Here is a 23,831-nt window from a genome sequence, read left to right as displayed (position 1 = left end):
TGCCCTTGCTCTCTGCATAAAAAGACCTTTTTTTATCTCTCCTACTTTGGTCACCACATGATGTAGGCCAAAGAGGACCCTGTTCTGGACTTACCTTCCCATCTCTCTCATATTTGTCTATGCTTTCATGCTATCTACCACCATTGATCACCAATGATGTAGATCATGGGGTAATGTCACGTCTACATGGACTTATCTTTGTCCCTATCCAAGAGGCACCCCTGCATTACTCACTCTAGCAGGAGGATTGACCTTGAGGAGGGATTATCTATCAAGGTCCATCTCTCTGTCTATCTACAGTCAGTCAGTCTCTCTGTCTATGTGTCTATCTTGTGTGATCTTACAGTCATATATCTCTGACACTCTGTCTATCAGTCTATATGCCTCTCTTTTGTGGATTAGCTACCCACATTCTCTTGGCATTTTTTGTCTATGTCCCATTTATCTTCTATTTGTCAGTCTCTCTCATGTCTATCTGAAAGTCTCTCTCTCTGTGGGACCACTCTACTGGCTGATTGTCTCTCTCTCTCTCTGTCTATGATCCACTCTTGTGCCTACCCTTGTGGACCCATATGAGGATATCACTTGAGGAGGGGTGTCTCAAGATCTTTTGTCTCTCAGTCTATCAGTCTTTATGTCTGTCTTCTAGTCTTGTCCATCTTGTCTTCTAGCTTGTCTCTCAATCCTTGTCTAGTCTCTCTGTCTTGGTCCTATCTTTTGTCATGTCATAGTCTTGTCTTTTTGTCTTCCTCCTAGTGTCCACTTAAGGAGGGTGTTGGAAATAAGTGCTCACTAGGAGTACTTTTAGTCTTGGTCATCTATGCCACGTGGCACTCAGGGATTTATCCCATATGCACTCATGCTCAGCTCTTGTACTTTCCCCTATATATTCAAGGGGTCACATCAATGGAATTATCTCAGTTTGCTTCATCCCTCTTGCACTACTCCCATGTTCTAGTTTTGTGTGATACCATGCTAGATTTCTAACAATATGTACTAGTCACATGGTTTGATTCATGGATATACGGATCTTTTTGAGAGAATGGGGATGCCTATTCTAGACTTTCATTTGATATGCATGTACATAGATACTTTTGAGATGTTATGTGTTATGGAATCCAAGCTTTAAAACATATGAGAGCACCTCAAGAAGTATTTATGGTTATGCATGTATGCTTGCCTTGATGCATCAGTGTTTACTCATGTTCATGATGTACTGCTGATCGTGGGTCCTATGGAATGGCCATGAGCGGAGCAAGTAAAGCATCCAGGGGGACATGACTATTCACGACGTGGATGCCGATTTTGTGAATGACTCCTGATTTATGTTATTCAAATGTTCTGTTTCAGTCGACAGGACATAGCTTTCTCATTGGTCTCTTAGGTTCTGTTTCAATTTGGCAGATCCTTTGACTGAACAATCGAGGACGATTGTTTTGCTTTAAGAGGGGGGTATGTTACAGGACTAAGTATTTTACCTCTTTTCTTAAGCATTGTAATTATGTTTTAAGCATGTTTAGCATTCACTAATCATGTTTTACTCTGTATGTGCATATGTAAGTTCGTACGCATGTGTGGGTGCAGATACATGTTTGGTGTGTGTGAGGACATGTGTGTGCATGCTCATATGTATGTACATGCACATGTGTTTTTGGGTATGTTTCTCTTACTGTGTTGCAGGTGCAGCTGAGACCGTCTCTGTTCCTCTTGTTGGGCAGTCAAGGGCAGCTCAAGGGGCTACCCTAGGGCCACCCAAAAGGCAGCCCAAGGGTAACCCAAACGACTGCATGAGCAACATTCAAGGGACAGCTTTGTGGGGCAACGTTGGGGTGGCCAAGGAAACAGCCAGGTAATGTAAAAGCAAGGGCAGCCCTGCAGCGCAACAGGTTTGGCAGATGATGTGGCACTGCCACGTGGCAGGGAGGCCCGATTGCAACAGAAAATGGCACAGCCCAGCGCTGAAACCTAAAACGCAGAAGAGAGAGAGACGACGAGCAGCAAAAACACAGAAGAGAGAGAAAGAAAGAAAGAAAGAAAGATATATTAACGTCTACGAGAGGCCAAAGTCGGCCTATGAGACAAAAAATAATACAACTGTGTTCTTCCGGTCATCGGAAGAAAAGAAAGAAAAGAAAAAGTGTGCATGTGTCTGGATACAACTGTGAATCATCATGGATCGGTGGAGCCCATATACAAACAATATAAGGGGGGGTGGGGATGTGGATGGAGTGCTAAGGCAAGATGCATCTCTATATGCTGAAGGGGTAGTACAAGCATGCTATGCAGATCTATGTCTAACTCCATCCAGTGCCATAAGAGGGATATAAGATATCATACATCGCCGATGCTGAGGCTGTGAATGGCATGAACATGTACCCTGAGAGAAAGCGGTGATGAAACCAAAAACGCAGAAGAGAAAAGTATCGCCCATGTGCGAATTCAAATTTTTTTTTAAAGAAAAGCATTCGCTGAGATTTTATTTAAAAAAAGAGAGAAAAGCTATGCTTTTTAGCCAAAACTTATATAAAAAGGGAAGCCAAGGCTCTTTGAAACACACAAAAGAAATTGGGTGAAAGCTTCAAGGAGACTCCCTCTACATGAAACAAGGAGTTCTCTTCTCGGAAGTTGTACAAAGGCTACACTGACTTCAAGAGATAAATAAAGACCTACGGGTGCCACGCTTTGGGGCCTATCGGTCTCTTGTGCAGGAGCGCTCTAGCTCCATCTCTTTTTCTTCTTCTCTTGCAAAGTTTATTATTCCAGTTCATAAAGAGTTTTAAGTGTGATTAAGTTGTGCTCACCGCCCGTCAAGTCTCTGAAAGCCGCTTTCATTCCCTACCATCTGCTCTCTATTGTTCCACCAACACATGGTAACAACAATCTACAAGAGAGCACATAGGACAAGAGAACACTACACAGAGTATGTGATTTTGTAATCCAGTTCCTCCCTCCTGCTACTTGCTTCCATATTTAAGCATAAAAGCTTACCAATTGCAAGTAGAGTCAATGACAACGGAAGTCTTCGCGATGGAAGTCCTTGGAGTGATGAGATCTTCGATTTGTCGCATTTCTTCGCGACAAAAGTCTTCAAGAGGATGAAGGGAACCCTGGGAAAGCTTCCCCTATGGTTCAACTTGAGAAAGGAGGGCTGAAAATAGGGTTTTCAGTAAAAAGACCAGAAATTACAGCAATAAAGAGAGCTGTTTTGCTGAATTTCAGTCATTGGGAGTGTGCAGGAGAGTGATTAGCATCTGGAAACACTCTTGGAAGCTTGAGAAACACCTTAGCAAGCTTGGAAATGGAGTTAGGAAGGAGAAAAAGTGCAGAAAATGCAGCCCAGCAACCCTCATGGAGACGCCTATCTCTAGAGAGAGGAGTGAGGTGGTGAGTTGTCCAATGTCGGTGGCAGGCAGGTGCTTTGTGGAGCAAGCTAGAGTGGACACATGGCTGGTTACTCCCTTTGTACAAAGGGGATAAGGTATAGGCGGTGGACATTAGGTTTTGTCCACCTCGGGACATTAGTGTGTGTGAACACCGAGCTGGTCATAATTTATAAGTGAGTTTTGGTCACCCAAAACTTAATGAAGTGTGTACACACTCACTTACAAATTAGTGCTAACTCCTAAGGCTAGGTTTATGACCAATACTTACCACCTGTCACATGCCACATAACCATGTCAACAAACAGTTTCACACGCACAGTTCGCGGGTGAGCGTCCCCTTACCCGGAACTACACATTGGTCAAGCAATCATGAAAACAGCATGCAATTTCAATTGCAAGCAAGCACATAAAGATGCTATGCAATGCAGCATTGGTATGGACAATCCCCGTTCATGAGACTATACCAAAATAGACGTGCTCCAGGCAAGTACACGAAGTACCAAACCCAATGGAACACCAATCCACCAGGCATTTCCGAGCATGTACACAGAGACACAAGTCCCAATGGAAAGCCAAGTCCACAGTATCACATGAGTGGCATCAATCCCCAACATATACAACTGCCATGGACACCAGTCCAATGTACATACATGATGAGAAAGCACGGGTGGACCAATTAGGTGGCCAAATGGTGAGAGTTGGTAATGTCCACAAAGCCCAAAGATTATGGCAGTCCTGTGAGCCAGGAAAGGCTTTCGGGTAATGGTTCCAAGGGAGGATGATCCTCCACGGGATGGAGTGAGAGTACCAGACTCATTTCTCAGGAATGAAGACCAAGACGGTGTTCAGAGACAGGGTAGGAACGGATTGGGGACTGGATGGAACAAATGCATAGATCTTATTCAAAGTTAGAGTGGATTTGGGAACAGGGCATTCAGTGAAAAGGTTGCCAGAGTAGGAAGGATGACAGAGGGCCTCCGAGAATAGAATGGAATAATGACAATCATCCAAGAAGCAGATTGGAATCCCGTTATCAAGTTTAGCAGAGGGGGATGTCATGTGCACACACATGTACATACTTATCTCAGAGACTAACCCTAAGGAGGGACAAAGATAAAGACAAACATAATCAGATTTTTGGAGCATATATTGTGGAGCATCTTGTGGAAGAGGACAAGGAATATTCCAATCGGCTGCAGCATTTATGAGATTTATTTGTCCAGGAGCTGGCCGACCAGCAATCGGCCAGTCCATGGGGTGTTCTCAAGCCTATATAAGGCTTATGTGCTCATTGTTTCATTCATTGAACTCCTTGTTGAGTTGGGTCTAGACATAGACTAGGGTTATTGTTTGTTTACCTTTTCCAGAAGGCAGCCTGTGGCTGCAGGGAATTATGTACCTTTTTGTACCATATGAAATACTGAATTTCCAGCTCTCTCTCTCTCTCTCTCTCTCTCTCTCTCTCTCTCTCTCTACTCTCCCTTCTGTTTGCGTTTTTGCATCAACATGTTCTAGATGGTGTTTAGGGCTGAAAGAAGCATCTCAGAGCTTCCGCATGTAACACCAAGTCTAATAATTGGTCCCGGTTCATTAAAACAATCCAGCCCAATGTAAACTCTCTTATAAATTATAAGTTGGTCCTCCCACGACCCAAACTTTAATGAATATGAACCTGCAACCATAGACTTTAGTAGACAAAGGTTAAATAAGGTTGAGTGTGCACACTTACCACCTGCAAAACACATAAAATTCACTGCCTTAGTCCCAAACAAGTGTGCACACACACGTCCACAAGGTGTCCAGGCATCCCCGTTGCCCGTGGACATTCACAAGCAAAATACCATGCAATGTCTAGGCAAACAAAACAAGTCACACATGCAAGTGCATTTCCCAGGCAAATGCTTGTGCGCGATGATTTGGATTAAATCTCCCGACTTGCCATCTTGTACACCGAAATTGTCACGACCATGGGCACCACCCATCTGGATCCAAATACTGTACTCACTAGGGCAATTTGCCCTTGCATGAGCCTAGCTAACTCACCAGGATCACCAACCCTTCCATGAGTTCACATACTGAACAGAGTCACCAACTCTTTCATGAGTTTACACACTCACTAGGGTCACCAACCCTTCCATGAATGCATAAATTCAGTAGTCAGAGTCACCAACTCTAATCGCTCATTAAATTCAACAACTCTAATATGAATGAATCCATCATGCTCCAGGAAATCCTTTTGCATGGCATAGATCTCTAGAGGTTGTGACAAGACCTCTCGCCCATACTCATTAGCTCAATGCTTGATATTTTGGAGAGTCATATACCATCTATTGGGGGCTGATGCTTCTCTCAAGTGTCACGATTGAGACTAACTCTCTTAATCTCTCCTTAATTACTCCTTAATCCCTTATTAACTAAAAGAACACCTGTGAAGGGTCACACACTTACACATGGGTCACTCCCTTACACATGGGTCACTATCAAAGGACATGTCTTCATTAATAGACACACCCCTAAGTCCAAAGGACATAACCATTGATTCAAGAGCCACACCCCTTCCTAGAGATGTGTCTCTTCACTTGTACCCTTTCGGCCTCTATTTAAGAAAGGCCTCTGTCTCAATGCAAACAACTCAGTCTTTCTTGCAATATTTGTCTTATGTTCATTAATTAAGTCTTAATCATGTTAATAAAGCTATAAAAGCTTTACAATGGTATCAGAGCAAATTTTTTCTGCCTTGTGACATGCCCAAACCCTAACCCTAACCCTAACCCTAAAATCATTCCTAACCCTAACCCTAAAATCAGCCCGCCCAAACCCTAAAATTGGGTGTAGCAAGTGTTGAATGGAAGAGCATGAGAGAATGCCCTATCAAATTCAGCCTCCAACTCCCAATTTTTCTTGATTAAGTTTGGGCCAGCCATATGCAGGACACACTTGAATAAAGGAGATAAAAACAAAAAAAAAAGCCTTCAATTGGAGGCTTACCTCTTCAGGCGACACCCCTTCATGAACAGGCACCCCTCCCAAGAGCAGTCGCACCCCTTTGTGGAAATTTCCCTAGACGGCTGCCATTGAGAAGCGCCGTTTGGTTGCTGATTTTTTTTATTTAAAAAAAAAACAGGGAATCCTACATTATTAATTACCCAAGGGTTATGACCCTTAGGCTTTAATGCCACGTCTACAAGCATTTTTTTTTTTACCACAAACTCACTTTACGGCTCCCTACGAAATGGCACCACCTACTGAGCAATTTCAGCCTGCACCCGCCGCCATCCTGCACAAGGTTCTACGCGCGCCAGCCTGCAACCGTCCCTCTCCTCCACGGATTCAGTACCCGTACCCCTCTTCATCGTTGGCATCCTTCTATCTATGCCTGCGTTTGGACCAGCCACTTGTTGTTGGTGCTTTCTATTAAATTGACGACTACTATCCTTAGTGCTTCTTCTCCAACAACAATATTTATTATGGCAACCTCCTTCAAGTGTGATTTTTCCATTTTCTTGGGCATAAAAATTTCACATAATGTGGAGTATTAACATATTAGAAACCCGCCATTTCATTCTTTTGCCGGCTCTCCACTCCTCCGGGGCCAATATTACTTTTTACCGGTTCAAAAGCACCTCTCAGATCACGTACCCTCTTCTCCGACGGCTTATGGCAGAGGAATCCTATGATTTCAGTTATTTACAAGATACACGCTCTGAGTCCATAGTGCCCTCTCATACTCGTGTTTCTCCACCGGTCTCAGCCCCTGTTCCCTGTTCCAGTAAGTGTGCCCCCTTTTTTCCAACCCACTCATTATCGTATTCAAATAGCCACACCAACTTCTCACCTCCGAGAATTCGACGTGTGGGTAATCCGTGTTCGTACTTCTGCACAGGATTTGGACCATTACTGTTTTATACTCCGGCGTCATCCTTATCTGGGCGTTATCCTCCCCAAGTGTAGCATCATTTTTCACAAATATTGCACCTATTCTGAGCCATCTTCATTCACGATGCGCCCCTCTACACCAGAATATACACCCGACACCAATACTTGCCCTACCCTTGTACCTTCTTCTCCAGTAGCAGACTCTCATGCGAGCCTAGTCCCAGAGGATCGCCCTAACTATACTGGATGGTCTATAGCCGCTTCACCAGTACGTAGCCTCTCCTCTCAGGATTTCCAGATGCCGCACCCTCCAGCCGATGGTTCTTACTAGAGCCCAATGGCGTCATCAACAGCAAAAACCCCCAAAGCCTCATCACCCTGAAGCCTCTACATCAACATCTTCTCTCATGGCAAAACCTGTTGACATACCAACCCCTCCGGAATGGCAGCCAGCTTTGCAACAACTTCAGCAGCAGTTCCAACAGCAACTCCAGGAGTCTATGGCATCCTTGGCTTCGCAGATCCAATAGTTCCACACGGATCGCCACTCCTACAGGAGTTCCGTACCAGCAGCAGATGTTTCAGCAACAGTACCAGTAGACGCAGACGTCATTCCTTCCGGGGTAGAAGGCGACGACCTTAAAACTCTTTATCGTCTTTTACAAGCCAATAAAACAAAGAAATTGGAAATTAAACCCCCTGACTCTTATGGTGGTCAGCGCAATAAGCGCATCTTAGACCAATGGCTCTACAAACTGCGGTTATACTTTGAAACCATGACCCTTTCTGATTCCAAAAATGTGATTTTTGGAGTATCCCTCCTCAAAGACACTGCTTTATTGTGGTAGCAACGACGACAGCACCCCGGAAAATCGGTTACAACGTGGGAAAAATTCGAGCGGGTCCTCCGTATGCAGTTCATACCTGCCAATGCGGATTTCCAAGCCCATACTCGCTTATGCCATTTGGACCAAACTGGTTCCTTGGCCTCTTATATCTCCCAGTTCACCAACTTGATACTGGAGATTGACTCTTTGTCCCCAGCGGACGAACTTCATGCCTTCGTTGAAGGTCTTAACCCTACACTGCGTGCCGATGTTCAGAAATATAACCCTATCGATCTTGCCGATGCCATACGATACGCCGAGCGTGTTGCAGACATTAATTCTCGAAATTCGGCCTCTTCCGGTCGAGCTAATGCCTTTCAGAAAACCAATGGATCTCGTATGACCCGAGATAGTCGTAGAGAATCTTCTGGTACTACCTCCCGACCTAATCTCCAATGGAATAATTCTCAACACCCTCGCCGATTAGAAGCATCGTCCTCTTTTCAGTCCTCTCGTTCTGAATCCTTCCAACCACGCAGTTCGAATCGTGGACGGGACCAAGGACATGACCAATCTCGCAATTCTCGTCCTTCCACTGTTCCTTCTAGACGGGATCAACAAAAGACAGGATTGTGCACAATTTGTAATGGACCTCATCGTTGGTTTGAGTGCCCCAAAAGACCAACCCATCGACAGAATTCTAATGCTGAACCCTCCAGTTTCGAGCAGAAACCCCTAGTTGTTGACAAAGGAAAGCATGCAGTTAATCACCATGCTCTTGCACATGCTTCAGTGATTACCGCTACTGCCACAGTACAAGCTACCTCTTTACCATTGCCCCAGCGGTCTACTCAGGTTTTGTTTCTTCAAGGCTCTATTTCCAATCACCCTATTCAGGTGCTCATTGACAGTGGGTGTTCTCATAACTTTGTGGGAACCACCTTGACTCAGAGATTAAAGATTCGGACTTCTCCAAGTGCTGTTGTTTATGAAGTAGAACTTGCCGATGGGTCCACATCCTTGTGTAACACCGTAGCACATCCCCTTTCAAATTCAAAACTATCGTGACAAATTGGATTTCCAAGTCATGAATTTGGCACATTATGATATGATCCTTGGTCAAGAATGGTTGTATCAATATGATCCCCTCATCAGTTTCCGAAACCATTCCATACAATTTGCTCAAAATGATATGCTTGTGGCACTCCAAGGAATCAGAGACCAACCTTCTACACCAACCCTTTCAGCTCTTCAAGTGAAACGGTGGGTCTGCAAGAGTGGTTGTTCCTCAGCACTTTTAATGGTCTATTCAGCCAACGATCCTCCCGAGAACATAGATACAAAGGTGATGTACCTCAAGCAATCTTTCTTTGCTCCATACTTGGATCTTTTTCCTCAGGAGCTTCCTGCGGTTCTCCCACCTCGGCGACCAATCGACCATGCTATTGATATCCCTTCCTGGCAGTGCTCCACCTACTGAGTACTCATGCTCCATATCGAGTTTCTTTTACAGAATCTCAGGAGATACAGTGACAACTTTTGGAGAAAGGACATATTCGACCAAGCAAAAGCCCTTTTGGAGCTCCAGTACTTTTGGTGAAAAAGAAGGATAAGTCTATGCGCCTTTGCATCGACTATCGTGTCCTTAATAAGTTTACTATCAAGAATAAGTATTCTCTTCCGCGCATTGATGAATTGTTTGATCAATTGCTCCATGCAAAGGTCTTCTCCAAATTGATCTTAAGTCTGGATATCATCAAATTCGCATTCGCGAAGGTGATAAATATATGACAGCTTTTTGCACAAAATATAGTCATTACGAATACCTGGTCATGCCATTCGGGTTAACCAATGCCCCTGTAACATTTATGAGTCTGATGAATGATCTTTTTCATCCTTTTCTGGACAAGTTCGTCATTATCTATCTTGACGACATCTTGGTGTTTAGTCGTAATAAGGAAGAACACAAGGCACATCTTAAGATCATTTTCCAAGTGCTTCGTGAAAATGCTCTTTATATTAATCCAGGCAAAAGTGAATTCTTCAAGACATCCTTGGAGCACCTTGGATATGTTGTTTCAGTAGACGGTATTTCCGTGGATCCAAAGAAAATATTTAATACAGGTTATTTTCAATTGGCCAACTCCCACAAACATCCATGATGTTCATTCTTTCTTGGGACTTGCCAACTTCTATCACACAAAGGTTCATCGATTTTCCGAAATAGCTGCTCCTCTCACATAACTTCTAAAGTCCGCTCCTACATTCAAATGGACTGAAGTCACAACACAAGCTTTTAAAAATTTAAAGACAGCTTTGACAACAACTCTGTCATGGCTATTCCTGACCCTACTCTCCCCCTTTGATGTTTACACGGATGCTTCTGATATTGCCACTGGTGTCGTCTTGATGCAACAAGGACGTGCTATTGCGTTTGACAATCATAAGCACTCTGCAATTCAAGTAAGATACCTGATATATGACAAGGAATTTTTGGCTATTGTTCATGCCTATCGTGCATGGAAACATTATCTCCTTGGTGCGGATTCAGTGGTGAAAACAGATCATCATTCTTTGAAATATATCTTCACGCATCCAGTTATGAATGCTAGGCAAGCGCGTTGGGTCGAATTCTTAGCCAATTTTCATATGACAATTGAGTATGTTCTTGGTCTTACCAATGTGGTTGCGGATGCCCTCAGTCGTATGCCGCTAGCTTCGGTCTTGGCTATTTCTACAGTTGAAATGGATATACCTCAAAGTTTCAAGGACCGTTATTCAAAAGATCGTGATTTTGGAAATGCATTTCCAATTCTCAATTCTCAGAATGCAACTCCTTCCGACTTGAAGATTTATGGAGCATATACAATAGTGGATGGTTTATTATACTGTCAGGACCGTATTTGTGTACCTCATGATACTCATGTTCGAAGGGTATTGGTGAAAGAACATCACGAGATCACTTATTGGTGAAAGAACATCACTTATGCTGCACACCTAGGCATCAACAAGACATATCGTCTTTTGACAGCGACATACTATTGGCCTCAAATGAAGCAAGATGTTATTAAGTTTGTTACAGCATGTCTCTCGTGCCAACGTATGAAAGCTAGCAGACAAGTTCCAGCTGGTCTTCTTCAACCACTTCCAGTTCCCAATGAACACTGGGAAAGTATTAGTTTGGATTTTATCACTTCATTGCCACATTCTTCTAAAGGCAATACACAGATTCTTGTGGTGGTTGACAGATTTTCTAAAATGGCACATTTCATTCCATGCAAGAAAGCAGTCCAAGCTTCAGATATTGAAGTACTGTTCATACAGTATATCTTCAAACTTCATGAATTGCTAAAATCTATAGTTTCTGATCGAGATCCAAAGTTTACAGGACATTTTTGGACTTCGATATTCAAGTCTCTTGATACAAATTTACTCTTTAGCTCTGCTTATCATCCACAGATAGATGGACAAACGGAACGAGTTAATCAGATTCTGGAAGAAATGCTGCGTCATTATGTTTAGTCTTGATTAGCTTCATGGGAAGAATATTTACCTTTGGTGGAATTTGCTTATAATAATTCTTATCATTCAGCTATTGGAATGACACCTTTTCAAGCAGCTTATGGCCATACTCCCCTTGTTCCTGCCAACTTTATTCTTCAACATAAAGTGGCTTTAGCAGACCAACTCATTCAGGAAATGCAAGATATTTTATTACAGATTAAGGATAAGATGGTCAGCGTCCAAGAGCAATATCAGCGCACAGCTAATAAGCGTCATCGTCACATTGAATTTCAAGAAGGAGACTTGGTATTATTATATATTTCCCCTCATCGATACAAGACAGTGAAATCAGTCTTCCCAAAGCTTCGCCCAAGATATTATGGACCCTTCCGTATTATTAAGAAGAGAACTCATCTCTCAGTTATAAGTTGGAGTTACCACCTTCTTGGGGTAGAATTCATCCAACTTTCCATATTTCTTGGCTCAAGAAGTTTGTGGACGGTGATTTTACAGTTTTAGATATTTTGAATTATGTTCCAGAAATCAAAGATGAACACGTACTCTTAATTCCATAGACAATTCTTGATGTCAGACAAAAGGAAACACGACATAAGCTCACTACAGAATTTTTGGTTAAATGGAGAGATCTTGATGATTCCGACTCTACTTGGCAAAGTGATGAAGACTCACAGGAATATCCAAAACTTCTTCGGGAATTCTTTCAAAGACAACCATCTCTTCTTAGCCAGAGCCTTATTTTAAGTGAGAGGAAATGTCACGATTGTGACTAACTCTCTTAATCTCTCCTTAATTACTCCTTAATTCCTTATTAATTGAAAGGACACCTGCGAAAGGTCACACCCTTACACATGGGTCACTATCAAAGGACATGTCTATTCATTAAAACACACACCCCTAAGTCCAAAGGACATAACCATTGATTCAAGAGCCACACCCCTTCCCAGGGATACGTCTCTTCACTTGTACCCTTTCGGCCTCTAAGAAAGGTCTCTATCTCAATGCAAACAACTCAGTCTTTCCTACAGTATTTGTCTTATGTTCATTAATTAAGTCTTAATCATGTTAATAAAGCTATAAAAGCTTTACATCAAGTTTCATGTTTCATGCTCCTAGGATTCCATGATGAGATTTCCATGGACAGTTTTGTATCACTCTAGTGAGATAGTTTTGATTTGTTCTATTTTATTTTCCATTCCATGATGGTATATGCCATAGACATTATTGTATCACTTTGGTCACATAGGCCCATTGGGTCTTTGAGGATTTACTACCTTGGATCACATACTGACACTTCGGACACTTATTGAAGAGGGCAAGACACAGAAGAGAAGGATACATTGTTGCTTTGTGGACTTCCGCAAAGCCTTCGATACCGTACCACGTGCCAAGCTTATGCACAGATTGCATGACATTGAAGTACCCTAGGATATGCAGTGCGGGATATATGCTTTGTATGAGTCTGTGACAAGCAGAGTCCGAGCTCCAGGCGGACTATCCGATATGGTGACCAACACGATAGGGGTGAAGCAAGGATGCCCGCTATCGCCCACCCTCTTTGGACTGTACATTGATGTGGTCTCCGATTATGTACACATTGGGAGGCCCAAGGGCATGCCTGGCAGGGGTGCTGATACCCATCTTGTTATATGCTGATGATATTGTTCTAATCTCAAACTCTCCGAAGGGATTACAGAGACACCTGGATGCATTACACGCTTTCTGTGCGGTTAGAGATCTGACAATGAACCTTGGGAAAACCAAGGTTATGGTGTTTAACATCACACAGGCATGGGTGACGAGATCACAGCCTCAGTTCACTTTCCGAGAGGAGCCAGTTGAGTATGTCAGGTCATATGTCTACTTGGGAGTTACTTTCACATGACCGCGTTACTCCCTGAAGGAGGCAGCAGCAGCTAGATTAGCTCGAGGGCATGCAACCTTGGGGGCACTCGAGAGGCAGTGTGCACACATACAGTTTCAAGAGCCGCGCACCAAATTGTGGCTATTTGATACGCTTTTCACACCGACTGTAACATGCGGAAGCTTCGGAGAAGATCGGTAACTTCAATGCTCAGAAATCAGCACACTTTTCACAACGGAATTAATGCACAAAACTGATGAAGATGTGCAGAAAATAGAGAGAGATAGGGAGAGATGGAGAGGACACAGTATTGGGTCCCAAATACCCTCTGTAGGGTCCCCACCACGGATGGTGTATTTGCTTTATTAGAATGATATGAATTTGAAAAGAAAAATACAGAAATCTTGACCTTTCTTGGCTCAAAATCTCTGCCCTTGACCTGCAGTCCTTCACCCCTTTGCTTAGCAACTTCTTGGCTATCCTAGCCCTTGTATGCTTGAGCTCTTGGTGAAATATGAGATAACACAATGGGATTGTGGCTCTCCTATTTATACTACTCCAAATAAGCAGTCGGCCAGCATTAAATCCAGTCAGCCAGTTCACTTTTCTGCCCACGACTATAAATCAGCATTAAATGCTGGATAATTCACATAAAAACCTGCGCATCACTTCATGGCTGGCTGGGCATCATGCGCCTGATTCTCTAGGGACTGGGCACTGAATTTGCAAGTACATTGGGGCCGGGCAGCCTGTATGGGCTGCCCCCATACTTGCCCTACACCCCTCCTAGGGCTGGATAACCAGTCAGCTACCCCTGGCCTGCCCCTAGGGCTGTCCTACAGCCCTCCATGGCCTACCCATGCCTTGGGTACAGCCAGGACCTTCCTGACCCTCATGGGGGTGGTTTCACACCATCCCCATGCCCACCCTAAGACTTGGGGTAGCCCTATGGGCTGGCCCCTTTTCCTATAATCAAACCCTAACTATCTACACAATGATCTGGCATCCGGTACCATACCAAATACACAGAATCACTAACATCATTCCAGAGGGAGACTCACAGCGCGGACTGGCACTGTTTCATGTGCAGGACAGTGCACACCTGACCTTGGACTCCTGTGCAGGACAATGCACACCTAACCTCGGACAACTGAGATGGATCCCTGGCTGACTCATCCCGAACTGGGCTCACATGGGACCAGTTCACAATCCCAGGTCCTGCACCTTCTGTACAGATATGTCTACGTGGCATCCAAGTGCGGGATGCACGTGACACCGACCCTTTTGTACGGAGCTCCAATTTGGGACCCAGCATACATCACAGATCTCAGAGAGGGACGGATGAGGGATGGAGGCAAATGGAGAGACCACTGATTATGATGATTGCCCGCATGATTCGGAGCAAATCATCAATACCACATGAGATTGTTCGGGCTTAGCTGGGTGCCGCACCAGTAGTGACAGAGGCCCTATTCCAAGCAGTTACCTTTTTACAACGGCTATGGAAGCTCCCTCAGCAGAGACTCCCGATTGGCATTGACCTCATCCATACAGTTGGCAAAGGATGGAGCTACTCATTGCTGGTACGCTCAGATGAGATCATGGTTTGACCTACATGGTTTACGTATAGAGTATAGAGGCACTACCACCCTTTCAGTACAGTCTGGATTGTCCATTTTTGGATCTCACCCACTTAGAGCAAAACCAAGTGATCATGATGGATATCATCATAGTGATCACAGAGAGGGCATGGACTAGTCCCCTCGAGCCCTTAGGCACAAAAATGGCTCATTATAAGAGCCATTTTCTACACCTCTCACCAGATGATTTTATCACCCGCCCAGCGTACATGGATGTACACCTATCAAATGGGATACGTTGTGCCACTGGGCAAATCCCGACCTCATCACACCAGCTACAGATTGAGACAGGGCGATATGTGCATCAGATCTTGGATGACCGCATTTGTCAGCTATGCTACCAGGAGGCAGAGACAGAGGAGCACTACATTTGTCGATGTACAATCTATTATGAGATCCGAGGGAGATATCACTACCTCTTCCGAGAGGGTTTTGGGCCGTTACGCAAGGTCATGGAGTTTGAGGATCAGAGATGCCCAGGATTGCTCCTACTTGAGCTCAGGAGACACAGAGAGACCCTCTTGGCAAACAGGAGACCGAGCCATGATGTACCTAGACAGAGGACCCTGACAGATTTCTTCGGCACCAGCACCAGCAACCCAACCCACATCTCCTGAATCCTCCTCCATTGGGCCATCAAGGCACCGACCACGCTCCCAGGGAGTCACCGCTGATAGAGCAGTCATCTTATGTCATGCCCATCGGCCACGCCCACCAGGATCCCGACCACGGCATCCTCACCATCACCAAATCAGAGCCATTATTGCTCAACATTGGAGACGCCTACCTCGCTTCTACGACCTCTCCATTCTAGACAGCCCCATGGCGGAGATATTTGATCTAAGGAGAGAGCAACACTTCAACTAATCAGCATACATTTTCCAATATTTTCTACTCAGTATCATCTTGGAGTCTTACAATTCTGTTCTTATAACTGTAAGACAATCAATTTATTGTACTTTTTAGTCTCATTTAGTTGTTCTCTTTGATGAGAACTTCATATGTACTCTCAATTTTGGTCTCATAGGCCATTATGGCCTCTTAGAGACGTTAATATATCATTTCATTTCTCTCTCTCTCTCTCTCTCTCTCTCTCATATATGCATCCATATCAGATCCAACACCCATACCAATGCCTCTGCTCCAACATCATCAGAGCCCACCACCCATACCAATTGGCAATGCCTCTTCTCCAACATCAAAGCCCACCTCCCATACCCGCACTCTAGCCCCATGCCCCATAGAAGTTCTTGTTGAGGCTAAAGACATGGAGACAAGGGCAATTTGATACCACTCAGACATCCATCACCAACTTCTTTCACGTCCCCACGGTTTCTATGACAGTGGATACTCAGCCTATGCAACATCTAAAGGGACTAAGAGACGTTGACAGGACATCCAAGATGCCCCCCAAACCCAAGGCCTACTAGTGCCTCATAAAACGTGGAGAATCACACACAATTTTTCAGAGAGACCGCCACTTGAGATCGGGGCCATCCTCCCATCAGCTCTAGATCTAGGATGTACTCCAATGCCATAGAGCAGCACTGCCTGACACAGTGGACATTGCCACCTCCTAAGCTATCATAGAGGAGGAGGACTCGCATAGTACATAGGCTAATTCTCTTTGGCGTCTTTATGTTTCCATGTTTATGTTTAAGACAATACTTTTACATGAGACATATGAGACGTGTAAAACACTTTTGGTCTCATAGACCTATTACATATACAAAACTTTCTTTCTTTCTTTCTCCCTCTTGGATCCAACAAATGCAAGAGGCTACGCTTACACCATGTATGGGCACGATAGCAGCTTGAATTGGGAATACATGATTAGCTACCGACGCTTCACCATGTTTTGGATATGCTTCATAGGAGACTTGGCTTTGAGGTGCCCTTTTGAATCCTTGAAAACACTCCAATTGTGTAGCAAGATAATGCACATAAAGACAAAATAATTGATCAAGTTTAATAAGCATGAAAATGCTTTTGAAGTTTGATGTAGCTGAAGTATTTTATTGTTCAAAAGACCTTAAAGAAATGTGTTAGTTCTCATGATAATGGTGGCAGGAATATCTAGACACACTACCAGATCAAGGGCCCGGATCTTATGAGACCAGCCAGCAGGCCAGCAATGAGAGACAGCCCTGTGACGTCTATCTCCCTGATCATAGGCATAATATGTATTCAAACCCCCACAAGTTGTAAAATATAAAATGCGGTTTGATTCATGGTGACATACCGGGCAATGTTGGCTGTCTTCTGGCACCCAAACTATGGCTTTCCCATCGACAATGATGTAATTTGAAAGCTCTCCAAGTGTTCTTCCTGCTTTTCTGTGTCAAAGAAGGCGCGATGTCAATCCACAAAAGAGAATGGTCCAAGTATACATCCCATTCTTCCCAACCATACTAAGGATTTTTTGTTTTTGCAAGTGCTGTCTGGGTCTTGAACTTGCTACCTAGCTTTGATAGGGTGGAGTGTAGTGGGCTAACTACTTGGGCAAGAGCCCGCCAACAACATAAGGAGAATTCTACGAATAAAGTAAAGCATCTACACCATTGCTTCAAAGCTTGAACACACAAAAAATTAAAGACTAAAATTCAAACACATTTCACCTAACAAAAGATGATGGGGGATCACTTACTTTCGCTCTTCTTTGTCAACCAATCTGGGCTTGACTGTGGTGAGTTGCCCTCGCCAATTCACAGCCAGGATGCTCTGTCAAAAACACAAGAAAGAGTCGAGGCTGGCTACTATGTTTTAAAATTAGGGTTAACTACGAAGATTTCTAAGCTCTTCCTTCTCTGTTTAAGACCCAGTATTCTGTTAAAGTTTTCTTTCTGTTTAGAATTTGCATTTCTGTTAGGATTTTGTAGCCTCCTTGCTTGCTTGAAATTTGGGTTCTGTTTATTTTTCGAGTTTTCAACTAGGGTTGATTCCTTTTTCTTTACTGATATTTTTGGCTTTTAACACACAGGGGTTCAGCTTTTGCGAGACCTTGCACCTTTCGGCGATACTCAATACACCATCTTTCGGCTTTTTCGCAGGCTCCTCCCCCTTACTGGCGCGAGCTTGCCCTTTTACAGCAGAATACAGCAGAAAGGAGAGGAAACACCACATCAAAAGCACGTTTAGATGTTCATTGAAAGACAGACAGGAACATGGCTATGATTAGATTCACTGACTTGAGAATGGGCGATGGAGATGGAAAGAGAAGCTCCTCTTGTGACGATGAGAAAGGGTTCGCGCCATAGCCATTCATGCGCGGATTCACTAACCCTCTCTCTTTCTCTCACACACACCAAAGCCGCTCACAATAAAGAGGATCACCGTGTGGGCGGGAAAAGGAACCGTGTCTTAAGCTTTTTAGGTTTGATTTTTTTTTTTTAAGAATGAAAGCACAAACTGCCCCATAAGGAAGCAGCATTCTCCCAAGGATTGTCTTCTCCACAATCCTTCAATTTAATCAACCACTCTGAAAATGAGGATATTTTTCCTCTACAATCAACACCCATGTTCACTGCTTTTTTACAAATGGATAGATCCTTAAGTCTTGCAAGCTCCTGATCTTAAACCAAACTCTCTCCAACACCCAACACTTCTTTTAATCTGTTAGCATGAAAGACTGGATGCACATGTATTCCCTTAGGAGGAAGACGCAACCTGTACACTGCCTCATTAATCTTTTTCAAGATTAAGTAAGGCCCATAAATATCTCGATCAAAATATCTCAAAGGTAACTCAGACTTTTTCGTACCTATAAATTTTTTTGCGTTCTCAAATAAACCATTTGGCTTCCAAGCCTCTAGATGTATGCTTTTGTTTAGCATAGAATTGTGCTCTAATCGTGCACTCTCTTGCAAACTGCAACATCTCTTGCTACTATTTCAAGTAATCAACTCAGACGCCAACTCATATTGGATATAGGCTAAAATACATATAACAACATAAAAGGGCTCATCTTAGTATAGCACACTCTTGTAGCAAACTCCACTAATGAAAGATAATGTTCCCAATCAAACTATCTCATGGAAATCTTTCATCGTTAGCTTTATACACTCTATTTGTCCTTCTAACTCAAGATGATGAGACGATCTCATACTCACCTAGGATCTCTATTACTAACTATACCAACCACCGGTAAGCCATAAAGGCTAAATAGCTTATCATTAAGTAAACATATGAGCAACTTGCAGAGCTGAGATTTTCTCTTTGGTAGGAATAAATCTTGCCAACTTGGTGAGTTGATTAATGATCACCCAAATGGCATTACCTTTCACTGTTTATGGTAATCCAACCATAAAAGTCCATGTAGGAGCAACAAAGTCTTAGCTATTATAATCTGAGAGCCCCACTTGATCCCCATCAAGGTGTTCGTTGAAGGATTCTATGAAGGAAACTCTTCTGTTTTGGTTCCAAAAGCCTCATCCTCTACACCACAAGCTCCTATAAGCAAAGAAAGTAAAGTGATAGCCCCTAACCTGGTTTCCTTCAGCTAATACCTTGTTGGATCCTCATAAAGCTACTAGAATCTCAAGGCTTCTAGAAAGGGAATCCCCATATCTAGATCTCAAGAACACGTCCCACAAGTCTCTGCAAACCACATCATCAAATGCTAAACCAAAAGATGGAGTGGAGACCTAAAGCCAATGCCACTACCAAAGCCTAAGTAGGAGAGGAGGATTATGGCTCTACCACCTTTACTCAAACCTCCAAAGAGGTTGGAAGATCCCCTAAGCACCATGTTTCAAGAGGCAACACCAAGTCCTTGTGGGGTGGCCATAACCCCCTTCCACTCACATCAAACAAAAGCCACCCATGGTACCAAACCCCCCAAGAAAGCCATACACAAACTCCCTTGGCACCACATAAGAGATCTCAAGGCTCAAAGGGATCACCAAGGTTCCATAACATAATTGTGTGCCATACCGTAACACTGACTTGTCAACTAGGCTAAAATTCAATCAAGCAAGCCAACAAATTTGGCTATGGTGGCATCTAAGCTTTCATCATAAATGAGCAAGCGATTTTCCATCATTGCTTACTGAGTTCACAAGGGTAAGACTTAGCCCCTCACTAATGTACATATGTAATGTAGAAACCCCTGTAAATTATATATATACATATTGAGCTTTACATAAACCGACGAACTCTTCAAGATCACACAAAGGTCTTGAATCGCATGTATGAAGATCTTGAATTGCACAATCCAAGATCTTGAATCCTGGATAAGGATAAGCAAAAAAAGGGGCTCTTCTAAGCCCCCTTTTTTTTAATTTGCCCATACTGACACAAAAAGGGGCTCTTATCTTTTTTGTAGATTTGCCCATACTCCGAAAAGGGGCTCCTGTGAGCCCCTTCTATGATATGCACTAGCCAAGATCAAAAAAATGGCTCATAGGAGTCCCGTTTTTTGGTTGATTTTCTCATACTCACACAAAAAAGGGGCTCCTCTCTGAGACCCTTCTATGATATGTGCTAGTGTGGATCATGGAAGGGACTCACAAGAGACCCTTCTTTTTTGTTGATTTACCCATACTCATAATAAAAAGGGGCTCCTCTGAGCCCCTTCTATGATCTGTGCTAGCACGGATTATTGTAGGAGTCCCTTTTTTGCTCATCCCAATCCACGACCCTTGGATTGTTTGATTTATGTAAAGCTCGATCATCAACAATTTATTTAGAAGTTGGATCATGCGATTATAGATGCCCACAACCTATAACTTAAGCTCAACCCAATCACATGATCCAAGATCTTGGATGCATGATCCAAGATCTCAGATTGCATGATCTAGGATCTTGAATCACATGATCTATGATCTTGGATCACATGATCCAATATCTTGGATCCTTGAAAGGGTTGAGCTTAAATCACGGTGATGGGCAGGATCCAACTTCTTAAATCATCGATTGAGCTTTGCATAAAAAGAACTCTCCAAGGTCACACGAAGATCTTGAACTACATGCACAAAGATCTTGAATCACATGATCCAAGATCTTGAATCCTAGAAAGGGAGGATGAGCAAAAAAAAAAAGAGGTTCTTTTGATGGCCTTTTTTTGTTGATTTGCCCATACTCAGACAAAAAAGGGGCTCTTGTGAGCCCCTTCTTTTTTGTTGATTTGCCCGTACTCAAACAAAAAAGGGGCTCCTATGAGCCCCCATAAAAAGGACTTAGAGGAGCCTCTTTTTTTATATATTTTCCCATACTCAGATAAAAAAGGGGCTTATGTGATCCCCTTCCCCTTCTACGATGTGCACTACACAGATCATAGAAGGGGCTCACAGGAGTCCTTCTATGATCTACACTAGCACATATCATAGAAAGGGCTCACAGGTGTCCCTTCTTTTTTGGTTGATTTGCCTATACTCAAACAAAAAGGGGGCTCTTGTGAGCCCCTTTTTTGTTGATTCGCCCATACTCAGACAAAAAAGGGGCTCCTGAGCCCCCTTTTTTTACTCATCCCAATCCATGATCCTTGGATCTTGGATCGCATGATTTAAGACATTGGATCGTGCAATTCATGATCTTTGTGCATGCGGTTCAATATCTTCATACATGCGATTCAAGATGCCCATAGTCCACGATTTAAGCTCGACCCAGTACATGATTGAAGATCTTGGATCGTGTGATTCAAGATTTGGATCACTTGATTCAATACCTTGGATTGTGTGATTCAAGATATTGGATCATGTAATCCAAGAACTTGGACCGTGTGGTTGGGTTGAATCGTGGATTGTGGGCATCTATCATCTCGCGATCCAACTTCTTAAATCATCGATCAAGCTTTACATAACTCGAACGATTCAAAATCACACAAAAATCTTGAGCTACACGATCCAAGATCTTGAACTGCATGATTCAAGATCTTGAACTGCCTAATCCAAGACCTTGAATCCTCAATATAGGGTGAGCAAAAAAAGGGGCTCAAGATCTCGAACCGCATGACTCAAGATCTTGAATTGCACAGTCCAAGATCTTGAATCCTTGATATAGGGATGAGCAAAAAAAGGGGCTCAAAACAAATCATAGGGGGCTCCTTTTTTTTGTTGATTTGTCCATAAACAAAAAAGGGGCTCTTGTAAGCCCCTTCTATGATGATTTGCACTAGCATAGATCATAGAAGGGCTTATATGAGCCCCTTTTTCTTTGTTGATTTACCCATACTCAGACACAAAAAAAAAGGCTCACAAGTGCCCCTTCTTTTTTGTTGATTTTCCCATACTTCGACAAAGAAAAGGGGCATTGATTTGCCAATACTCAAACAAAAAAGGGGCTCATATAAGCCTTTTCTTTTTTGTCAATCCTTTCATACTTAGACAAAAAAGGGACCCCTTTTTAGCTCATCCCAATCCCCAATCCTAGGATCTTGGATCATGCGATTCAAGATCTTGGATCATGTAATTCTTGATCTTCGTGCATATGATTCAAGATCTTCATGCGTGAGATTCAAGATCTTGGATCATGTGGTTCAAGATCTTTATGTGATCTTGGATTGTTCGATTTATGTAAAGCTCGATCAACGATTTAAGAAGCTCGATTATGCAATTATAGATGCCCACAATCCACAATTTAAGCTCAACCTAATCACACGATCCAAGATCGTGGATCAAACAATCCAATACCTTAAATCACGTGATCCAAGATCTTGGATCGTGGAAAGGGTTGAGCTTAAATTATGGATTATTGGCCATCTATAATTATGTGATCTAACTTCTTAAATCACCAATTGAGCTTTACATAAATCGAACTCTCCAAGTTCACATAGAGATCTTGAATCGAATGCATGAAGATCTTGAATTGTATGAACCAAGATCTTGAATCTTGGATAAGGAAAGCATAAAAAGGGGCTCTTCTACTCAGCCCCTTAGAAGGGTCTCAAAAGAGCCCCTTTTTTTATTGATTTACCCATGCTCAGACAAAAAAAGGGGCTCCTCTAAGCCCTTTCTATGATCTAAGCTAGTGTGTGGATCATAGAAGGGGCTCACAAAGAGCCCCTTCTTTTTTGTTGATTTACCCATTAGATAAAAAAGGGGCTCCTCTTAATCCCTTCTACGATCTATGCGAGTGTGGATCATAGAGGGGCTCACAAGGGCCCCTTTTTTTGCTCATCCGAATCCATGATCCTTGGATCTTGGATCACATGATTCAAGATCTTTGATCGTGTGGTCCATGATCTTTGTGCATGCGATTCAAGCTCTTCATGCGTGCGATTCAAGATCTTAGAGTGTACAATTCAAGATCTTGGATTGTGCGATTCAAGTTGTTTGTGTGGTCTTGGATCGTTTAATTTATGTAAGTCATGATGATGAGTGATTTAAGAAGCTGGTTTGTGCAATTATAGATGCCAATAATCCACATTTTAAGATCAACCCAATCACATGATCTAAGATCTTAGATTGCACGATCTAATATCTTGAATTGCACGATCCAGGATCTTGAATCACATGATATAAGATCTTGGATCCTGAAAAGGGTTGAGCTTAAATCATGCTTGTGGGCATTTACAATTGCGTGATCCAACTTCTTAAATTGTCATCCTTTACATAAATCTAACTCTCCAAGATCACACGAAGATCTTAAATTACATGCATAAAGATGTTAAATCACATGATCCAAGATCTTGAATCTTGGATAGGGATGAGCCAACAAAAGGGCTCTCTTGAGCCCCTTTTATTATTTGCACTAGATCATAGAAGGGGCTTAGAAGAGCCCT

General features: G+C 43.0%; 1 protein-coding gene across 1 annotated transcript in view; it reads right to left on the bottom strand.

The window, feature by feature from the left end:
* Window positions 1-18,593, bottom strand: part of LOC147613329 (uncharacterized) — a 54,467-nt gene extending 35,874 nt beyond the window's left edge. The window contains exons 1-4 of the mRNA XM_086782627.1: window positions 18,301-18,593; window positions 18,113-18,192; window positions 17,760-17,833; window positions 17,355-17,448 (exon numbers count right to left, since the gene is read on the bottom strand). Coding sequence (XP_086638753.1) covers window positions 17,355-17,448; window positions 17,760-17,833; window positions 18,113-18,192; window positions 18,301-18,373 — 321 coding nt within the window. The 5' untranslated portion in view covers window positions 18,374-18,593. The remainder of the gene's footprint in view (window positions 1-17,354; window positions 17,449-17,759; window positions 17,834-18,112; window positions 18,193-18,300) is intronic.
* Between the last annotated feature and the right edge of the window lie 5,238 nt (window positions 18,594-23,831).

Source organism: Cibotium barometz, chromosome 44 (assembly GCF_041138505.1).
Source record: "Cibotium barometz isolate CiBa-2024 chromosome 44, ASM4113850v1, whole genome shotgun sequence".
In the NCBI taxonomy this organism is placed as follows: Eukaryota; Viridiplantae; Streptophyta; class Polypodiopsida; order Cyatheales; family Cibotiaceae; genus Cibotium; species Cibotium barometz.
Note: the sequence above shows the minus strand (reverse complement) of the source record. Positions and strands in the feature narration are given on the sequence as shown.